This window comes from Perca fluviatilis, chromosome 21, assembly GCF_010015445.1.
Source record: "Perca fluviatilis chromosome 21, GENO_Pfluv_1.0, whole genome shotgun sequence".
NCBI classification, from domain to species: domain Eukaryota; kingdom Metazoa; phylum Chordata; class Actinopteri; order Perciformes; family Percidae; genus Perca; species Perca fluviatilis.
This window is the reverse complement of record NC_053132.1, coordinates 12,296,552-12,306,680: the sequence shown is the minus strand read 5'-3', so window position 1 is coordinate 12,306,680 and position 10,129 is coordinate 12,296,552. Positions and strand designations below refer to the sequence as shown.

At 39.8% G+C, this 10,129-nt stretch overlaps 1 protein-coding gene across 7 annotated transcripts in view; it reads right to left on the bottom strand.

Moving 5' to 3' along the window:
* Positions 1-518: 518 nt before the first annotated feature.
* The window catches only part of pax2b (paired box 2b), a 30,554-nt gene continuing 20,943 nt past the window's right edge, over positions 519-10,129 (bottom strand). For 4 of the 7 annotated variants that reach the window (XM_039789245.1, XM_039789247.1, XM_039789246.1 and 1 more), the window contains exons 8-10: positions 4,375-4,476; positions 2,205-2,291; positions 519-824 (exon numbers count right to left, since the gene is read on the bottom strand). In XM_039789245.1, the coding sequence (XP_039645179.1) occupies positions 703-824; positions 2,205-2,291; positions 4,375-4,476 (311 nt within the window). In that variant the 3' untranslated portion in view covers positions 519-702. Of the gene's footprint in view, positions 844-2,204; positions 2,292-4,374; positions 4,477-10,129 lie in introns of all 7 variants that reach the window. The other 3 variants (XM_039789248.1, XM_039789251.1, XM_039789250.1) reach the window with 1 other exon arrangement.

Genomic DNA, 10,129 nt, shown 5'->3' with positions numbered 1-10,129 from the left:
TAGTTTTTTGAAATCTTGCAAATAGCGGGCCATGGTGATATATTGTCATGGCTCCCTCTATTTTCAAACGGATGTTTCTTTATTTATTTCATTTTCATTTTTACATCTTGATTGTGTATCACAGAGAACATGTCCTAATCTTCTCATGGCATCAAACGCGATCGATTTACTCATGCTGGATGTTTGGTTGGTGACTGTTCAGATGGATAAAAACAACGTTGGCCTGCCACAGCCTGCATGTGCTGCTGCTAATCTCCTCTGATCTCACTGCGCTGCCATCTGAATCGGAGTGGGAGACGAATGGAAACAGGAAAAAAAGGCTGGTGCTACATTTTAAGCTCCGGACAGCGTCCCTGCTGAGAGCCATCAAGAAACGGAATGTACAGTATTGATCCGTGATGGAATGAAACTGTGACACTGCCACAGGGGAGGAAATAAATTCAGATATTTTTTTTTGTCTTTTTCTTTTTTCCATTTTTTTTTTTTTTTTTTTACTGCAATTTGCCACAGTGTGTGTGAAGTGACTTTCAATGTCTCTGATGATCTTCTTGTAGTTTTTTTTTTTTTTTGGCTTTGAGTGTCCAAAAAAGCTGCGAGGAGAGAGAAGTCGTCTGGAATCTCCCCAAAAAACGTAAAGTTTCTCATTGTGTGAGCTGGGAACATTTTATGCGCAGTTGCTCAGTGTCCAGTGGGCCATGTCGCTTACACCGGGGCAATATGGAGGCTAAGGCCATGGTCCTGCAGGTTGATTTGGTTTCCATGGTAACTAGTGACGGTCATAGGCAGTGGCAGCAGTGGGAGGGGCGGAGCCTCTCGATGCGGCACTATAATAATAAGGGGAACCTGAAAGTTAACAGAAGAACGAACCATTTCAAACAACAACAAAATGCCATTTACCAGATGTGTTATCATTATTAGTAGTGCAATTGTTAATGAGCTGTTGTTTTACACATTGTTCCACACTGAAAAGCTCTTTTACTCAAAATGTTAATGGTTAATTGACCGTTCGCTAAGCCCCAACCTCATATTTACTGTTTTTATGCCTGTCAAGCTATTTGCTCTTTTATGGGCACATAATTCAGTTTACAATGATGACTATTTACTTGAAATTTTAATAATTTATGAAACAGGGGTCCTTGACTGCAGACAAAGATAGACAAAAGTAGGTTTCTAATTTCTAGTCAGCGTGGGACAGTTAACATAACCTTTTTATCAGCTGTAAAAAAAAAAAAAGAAGAAGCTAAAAATGCTAACGTTAGGTCTATGACTAGGCTGAAAACTTCATATTCATCTGACTCATTTTAATGTTTCTAGCTAACTGGTTTAAAAAAATATATGCACTTAAGGGCTACATACAGTACATGATATCGTGCTTAAAGACTGATTGTACGATGAGGTCAGACTGTTCTTTTATTCAGTTATTTATTCGGGATTTGTTCATTTTTAACAAGGGGTTCGTTTAGTTCACTCACGACTAGCGAACCGCTCCATGAACAGCTCTTGGGGTAGAGAATATTATAGATCCATGATACAAACTTTAAATTAGTAATCTGTTTGGTACCAGGGACAGCGCCATGGGTTTATCAATACACAGCACAGATAGGTACTAATATATCAGAGCCATGCTCATATATTCGAACTTGCACAAACCTCAGTCACATAACAGGATGAGGACTAACTGATGTGTCGCAAATGTAATGCTATCTATGGTAACAAACAAAGAGGACAGAGCTGCTAACGTTAGCCTCAACCCTTATAACATCCGCGACCAGCTTTCACACTGTGGTTCTGCTCATCTAAACAGGGCTTTTTTAAATGTAACCTGTAAACCTCACATAATAAGGCAGTTAGTTAATGATGTGCTGCTTTAGAATGTACTACTGTAAATAGTAAGCTAGTTTTCAGGGCATGCTAACAATTACAGCTCAGGATAGAGCAGATAAACACACAGTTTAATCCATTCCTTACACTTCTGCTTTTGTGCTTTTGGTTTTGGAAAGCTGAGAAAAAAGACAACACCCTGAAAACTCTATAAAGGCAGAGTATCTCTCTTATTACAGCCCCATGCACACTGTTATGGCATGTGGAGATATCCAAAGCTGCTGTGGTTAGTAACAGTTGCTAAGGCTACAATTGGACGATCATTGTTCTTGGGAGGGGTGAAGCGAATGGTCAACTAATCCAGTTTCTTACTCTCTACTCACTTAGTAATGCTGGGTTGCTGAATCGCCAGGCGTCATTGTAGGTTGTGTACTGTGGGTGACTGTAGGGGTTCCCTGAAAACTCACTCCCTGCAAAACAAAACAACAAATCAATTAGCATTTCAATGCATCAAACCATTACCCCGTTCACATGCAGTCATTTCTCGTCATTCAAAACAGGATGCAATTGGAGGGGGAAAATGATAGTCATCGATGTGCGACCAGTCAAGCAAGTAATTTATTTCTTTTTCATTTCACTTAAGTTATGCAACACTGAACAATACAGGATGTGACACTGAAGGCGGCTTTCCCTGTCCCATTTATGGATATCTACCCATTCTTCTTCCTCCACTATATTCCAAACCGGTTTAATAAATACAGAGTGGTAATAAACAGTTTCATGCATACATTTTTGATATGCTGCAATAAATCCTGCAGCCTTTCTTGGAATAATTTTTTTTAACACCTCCAATCTGAACCCCCTCCGGTCTGAGCTCTGGTGTTTGGAGCGATGGGATTTCATTGCAGGGGAACTAACTTGGAGCATGTCAGTGAACACTGCTGTTGGTTCAACACGTTTCTTTCTTTTATGACACAATAAAGGCTAGATTTTATATAAAGCTGGTGAGAAATGGCTTTGCTTTAACAGTGTTTTGCGCCTGTCACTAAATCTTAGTGGTTGTGTATAGGATGAATGGGTTGTAACACAAAACCACAAGCCATGGGATTAAGGCCCTCATCTTTTGCTTTGTGCCACATAAGAACAAATGGAAAGTAAAAGTATGTTTGACTTGACAGTTTTCCACCGACATGATTTAACAGTTTTATTAGTCAAAATCCAAAAGTAAATCCAGACTGCACTGCCACAGAGTGCTACCACATCCCCCCTGTTTTTACTGGTAGCTGTTAAATGGACTCAACTATAGCATACAGCAATGGTATGTCAAAAAAATGTAAAGTCTCTATATTTTCAAAATAGCTTTTCATAACAGAGGCAGAGAGAAAAACTATAAAGCACTTAAAGAGTGCACGCCTACTGTGTGCCAAAGTTTATTTAGATTAAAGGCTAATCATTTAAATAATAATGCATGTTCAGAAAGCCGATTTGCCTCAAAATACATAGTTTCGAAGCATCATGGGATACATGTGGCAGATTTTCTTTATTCATATGTGTTGTGTAAGTGTTGTCATTTAGTTGATTTTGTTTTTTAAAAGGTCAGTTTACCCCCGCAAAAAAACATTTTTACTTTTACTTTGAACACCACAAACAAAATTCAATTCACCTTCATTGTATTGGCAGGAAAATAAGATTTCTTAAAATCTGGACAAATAAAACTATCTGCACTGTAACACTTTTTTTTTCTTTAGATTACCTGCTGACTAACAGATTTAAACAAATGGTACGGTTATTATAACCCTCTTGGCTGAGGTGATAACGAAGCTCGTCATCACAGCCCTTCATAAAGGAGAAGAGAGGAACAGCCATAGCCTGTGATGGGTTGTGTGATTGGTAAATTATATGCAAACACATGACACACTCCACTGGTTTCCCCATCCACGTGGTTTAATCACATCAAAGCAAAATGCCGGCTGTGGTTTGGTGAAAATGTGTGAGGTGATGCTGGAGCTGAAAAAGCGTATAAACCCAGCACCAAAACTGCATCCCTGGCAGTGAAACACAAGCCTGACCTCCTCAGAGAGACAACGATTTGAATATTTACCGGGCTCCCATGCCTCTGCCTTTTGACCCTTAACTGTTTGCTGTGAACCTGAACTGCAGGTTAAGTAGAGGAGGGGAAAGGGATATGCTCTGGAGCCCAGAGGCTGGGGAGGGCTGGTAGTGCCGTTTATCGACGGCCGGTGTGAATGGCCACGCTGGGAGATAATGAGCCAATAAGGCAGAGAGAAAACCAGGGAAGGAAGGGAGCTCAACTGTCCTCTCTCCTGTCTCTGATCACTTATTTAGCCTGCCTAATCCCATCATACACACAGAGCTAATATAAGGATGTGTGTGCCTCTTGCTCTGCAGGTCAATATTTACCGCCTCTCTACGTAATTTGGCGCTAAAGTCTCTTCACTCTGCTTCTTTAGCTTCACACCTGTTCATTTTTAGGACACCTGTTAAATAGAACCCTAATGACAATATGAAGCGGGGACGTCGTCTCTCACTCACCAGGAACCATTCCAGCGAGCGTGGAGGTTGGGTAGCTGCCCTGGCCTGTAGGGGGAACGTGAGGGGGGTACCCAGGTAAGGTTGTGTTGGCCATATCCCGACCTGAAGAGACAAAATGAAACGACAACAAAAAAAAAAAACACTTCATCAGTGCTTTCCAGTTTTAATCTGACTAGAAGCTGTGCATTAAAATACAACTTTTTGGATTGAATGTTGATGAAGTCTTTAGATCAGCAATATAGCACTGAAATAAATACTCTATTACAAGTAACAGTTTTGCATGAAATCAAAATGTGCTTACTGTAAATATCAAAAATACTCACATTGCAGATTGGTCAATTTCTGATTCTTAGGGTTATATATATTGAGTTACTGGGATATTATTACTTATGCATTGAATGATGTAGCAGGTGGAGTTGGAGCTATTTGTATATACTACACTGAATATATTGTTGGTTTGTTAAAGAAATACAAAATTGTCATACCTATTTTATATTAAAAAATAGTGATATAAGTGTGTAACTGCTCTGTCAAGTAAAAAGTACAATGTTGAAATGTTGCGCTCTGAAATGTCATGAAGATGAATACGTACAACTATCTCAAAACTGCTTAAAAACAGTACTTGAGTAAATGTGCTTCTTTACTTTCTATCTCTGCTTTTAGTGTTCAATTTAAAAATGCAAACCAGCTACTGCAGTTATATAACGCAGCCATTTCACCACGAAAATGTTACTTTAGACATCATGATTCATCACCACCACCGCAAGTCAGTCAGCACCACAGCTCGATTTTCAGTGTAGTTTAGAGATAGTTTCAAAGAATGTAGTGTAATTTAAACACCAGAAAACATCAGTCTGCCGCTCTAACAGTTGAACTGAAAACAAGATAGCAGCTGCTGCTTTGAGCCAACTGAATACTGGTCACATAAATATGTCTCCTCATTACACATTGTCTAAATATGGCAGCCTCTCTCTTCCTATGCGGCTGTAAAGTTCGAGCACACTGGCCTCTCTGCAGAGCTTCACCCGTCCGGCTGCAGATATTCAGCTCTGTAATTGAGAGTGACGGTTGGGTTGTCCTTGCTTTGAACAAAACTGCACGTAACCCCAATCTGCACAGGGGCCCCTGTTATATTGTCAGCTGTGAGGGCCACTTAGACTCAATGGAGCTTTAATGAGGCACTAGTGGACAAAATGCATGCTAGTCTATGTTGTTGCCTTTACAAACAAACTCTTGACTACCCAAAGGAAAACTTTTTATCATGATGGGGCAAAATGATTTTGCATTGTTCTTGTTCTTAGTGTGTCACTAAGTCAATTCACAGCCTGGTGGAGTCTACAGATACTTTTTGCATCCTTTACCATCGGTGTAGACCATAGTATTGTTATATTTTTTATGACATACAGTTTCAATATCAGGAGGGCCAATGTGATTGTTACTTTGTTTTATACTGCTATAAAATACTTTATAATTTGGAAAAGTACTACCTGTTTATTCATCTTCACTGGATATGGTGTGTACTCGTTTGTACTTTGAGTTGTTGCCTTAGTCTATTTATGTTGTTTGTATTTATTGTTGTAACAATCTTTTTATGCTGTTTTTTGCAGAGGAGGGTCTAGCTAGTCCACACAGCATTCCGGTTTATTGCCATTTCTTTAAATGTAAATGGACTTTTTTTATATAGCGCTTTTCTAGTCTTAACGACTACTCAGAGCGCTTTAACATAGTAGAGGAACCATTCACCATTCACACAGATTCATACACTGTGGCCGAGGCTGCCGTACAAGGTGTCACCTGCTCATCAGATAAACACTCACACACATTTACACTTCTGAGTTCCGTGATGGCAGCACTGCCCAGTGTCTTGCCCAAGGACACTTAGGCATGGAACTGCAGGGCCAGGGATCGAACCACCAACCTTCCAATTGGCAGGCAACCTCTCTACCACTAAGCCACATCCGCCCCACTTTAAACCAATCACAAACGCTTGGACGGTGCTCAGCGCCGGACGGAGCAACGGTGCCTCTGCAAAATAGCCTTGGAAAGGAACTTGTTGTGGTGGAAGGCGTACTTTCAAAAGTTGTTTTAGTCGTGCAACAGAAAACTCAGATTGGACAGATAGTCTACCTAGCTGTCTGGATTTACCCGGAGTTTAAAATTCCAACATAAAGAAAATGGAAGGTAACGGACATCCGGCTGAAAATGAGGGACATTCGGCGGCTCTTCCGGCAGCACCGGAGCAATCCCCTAAATGAATCATCTTCACTATCGACTATATAGTTTGGTACACTGCAGCACACCTGAAAGGTCTCAGTTTATGCAAAGAAAAATATAAAATAATCTGCAAAAATAAATACATTCTTCATACAGACAATGCAACTATTGCAACACTTTACCTCCCATGGACAAAGCCCATTTATCTCTCCAAATATTGAAAACTGACTCTTGCTGCCAATTAGCATTGCTAATCAGGGCATAAACCAAAGGCAAATGTAGATATTGGATCATGAAATCCAATTCATACATGTGAAATATCATGAACAACTTATTTGTTTAATTGAGGGTGAGCAAATGTGCCCTCCGGGTATTGAAGTACCTGCTACTGCAGGCTGGCAGGCATACTGGCTGCAGTTGGGGCCATGGGGGGCCGGGGAGTGAAACGGGTGGTGAAGAGGCCTGGAGGGCCACTAGACTCGGGCCTGCCAAGGGGGAGGAGGAGGAGGAGGAGGAGGAGGAGGAGGAGAGAATGGGGCTGGAAGGAGCCATGGAAGTCTCGTATGGTTATTGCACTGATCTTGGACAATAAAATAATCTCAAACACGCACCCAAATACTGAAATTAGAGTAACAGGACTTGTTTTCAAGGATATTGTCATGACACTTTTAGCAGTTCGATTTAGATTCCCAGTGGCAGAACGCAATTGCACTTTTTACTCCACTTATTCCAATTTACAGCTATAGCTACTTTGCAGACTGTATGATTTGCTATAGAATATGATGCATTGCTATAGATTAAACTGCTGAACAGAATTTAAAGCGTTTTAAATTAGCTCCACCCTGACATGCTACCTCATTAAAATGCTGCCTAGATTTACGTCAATACTAAACAACTACAAACTACTATATATATATATATATATATATATATATATATATGCAGCATTTTAATGAGGTAGCATATCAGGGTGGAGCTAATTTAAAATGCTTTTTTTAATGCAGTTTACAAAATGTAGTTGTATCTTAATAAAAAATACCATACTGTTGTCATAGAGTCCTAGGAGTTTCTCAGTCTGTTGCTCAACCAAAGAGAGATTTGTTCAAAGTCGCTATATTACACAATATGACAGAAAATACAAATGGGAGATCTATTTTGAAGTGGATTCTCTGTAAAAAAACAAACAAAATGTGATCATGTATTGTACAGTAAAGAAAAGATTCGGTCTTACTGCTCTCTATTATTTGCAAATCTCAGCACTGATTGCTGTATTGTATGAGGCCTGCTGAGATGTGACTTTTGGTTAAAGCGCCGAGACTGGAGGGCTGCGGAGTTAAAGAGCTTTACAGAGAAGAGTGAGGTCATGCCGGACCTTTCATTTATAATAAGAATTAGTTAGCCACAAGCCAGTGCACATAAGTCAAAAGGAGCTGTGGGAGTACTGTAGGTGGGGGGTCCAGCAGGGGTGAGGCCATTTTGTGTGTGTGTGTCTGTGTGTGTCTGTGTGTGTCTGTGTAGACATTGGTTACTATTGTCTAACTGTCTCAGCAAACACTGACCCAATCTTTTCTTCATTATCATTGCAGCAGCTACAGCAGTCGACATGTTTAATAAAAGTAAATACTCTTATCTTTTTATTATCTTGCTTCAAAGAGATGAAATACATTATGAGCACCAGATCCCTGCCTTACTGTTCAGTCTGATGGGGAACAGTTTAATCTCTTTGAGATATAGCAAAACTGCAATGCAAGAAATGCAATTATTGTAACTTATTGTAACTAGAGATGCCAATCACGCTTTTTCCTCTTCAGATTCTGAATCCGATTTAGTTTTTTTCAGTGGTGGAACTGAGCAAATTTTAGGTTGTAAATGAAAACCGTCATACACCAAATTTCAATTTATTGTTATTGCATTTTCACAATCTTATAACATCAGTGAATGGCTCTAAGGCTCGTACTTAATGTGGGCCGGTACCTTGTAGCCGATGCCTGATCAGTATTAGCCCTGATACTGAATCAGGGCATCAATACTTTCAACTTAATTTCAGTGGACACTTCAGTCTTCATTCTGACCTAATCTTAATTATAACCTAGTCTAAATAGTAACAATAAAACACACATTTTGGTGGTTTGTTTCATTTTTGGGAGTAGACGAGTGAAAATATGTGTTTTGGTAAAAGCAGGAGTTATTATCTTGCGAGTGTACGAAAGCAAAAGATTGGAGATGTGGAGAATATGTTTTCTTGAAGGTTTGTAATGAATGCTAATGAGAGTCTATTGCCATCAACTGTTGACTATAATAATAATAATAATAATAATAATAATAATAATAATAATAATAATAATAATAATAATCACAGCCTCTGTTGAATCCTGTTTTGGGGTATTCCAGGATACAATTGGCAGTGACTGCCAGCAGCTCTGTGACTGTTGCTCTATGTCCCCTTTTAAAGCCCTCTTTCTGAGAGGCGCCAGTTCGGAGAACTCTCTGTACAGCAATGATAGCCTCATTAGCTGCTTCCTAGCCTTTGTTGTTTTTAGAACAGAGATGTGTGTCCAGATTCTCATTAAAAGATGGGCTTCTGTATATTGCTGCTTCCTTTGACAGTCCCCTTAGATTGAACGCCAGCAAATCAAGCTATTTATTTTCCTCTGCCCTCTTTTTCTTTCCCTGCGAAAATCAATTCAAAGATTTTTTTTTTGGTTTACTGTTACAAAAGCCTGTTGAGTCCGTCTTAATTTGAGTAGTGGCTTGTAATGGTCGCTGCTGAGCTGGGAATACAGTAGTTCCTGCTTTTGGTTTGCCTTGAAATATCTGATTTATACAGACTGTTTGAGTCTGCGACAAATGGAACAAACGACAGCATACGTCAGTACTGGTGATTTTCTCGATATGAACTACACAGAGTGACTGAAAACATCATACAGTTTTAAATTATTTTGTCAACACTGTGAGAAGACAAAAATCAACCCATAACAACGTGACAAGAAACTATTATGTGTGTTTTTTTTCAACTCCGTTCCTTAAAACACAAACGGAAAAGCAAGATGACCTTCTCTTTATTTGGCACGGAAACAAAGTCATTTGTGAATGACTCTTTTGCTTGCAAGAGTATTAAATTTAGCATGACAGGGACACCTTCATGTTTGCTACAACAACAACCAAAAATCTTTGACCTCCGTTTTCTAGGCTATATGCAGAATGGGGCAATTTATCACAAGCCAAAAAATCTCAGCACCCTAATTAATTACAACTAAGTAAAGAATGTTTGGAGAGCCAAATTGCTTTAATTCCCCAAACACTGGCTGAAAGTCATTCATTATCAAATGTGTGCTCAAAGGTTAGTTTGCTTTTGTGAAGACGAAATAAGCATTAATTTCCGAGCCTAGGCCTGCGTTTCCCCCCTGTGGGGAGACGGGCGAGCGGTTTGTCATGAGGCCACACATCACTTACGGCAGGTTCGCTGTCTGATCTTTGCTCGCTGCTCACTGGACAACGGCAGGTCCTGATACTTTCTGTGTAGTTCACCCTGAGAGCACTC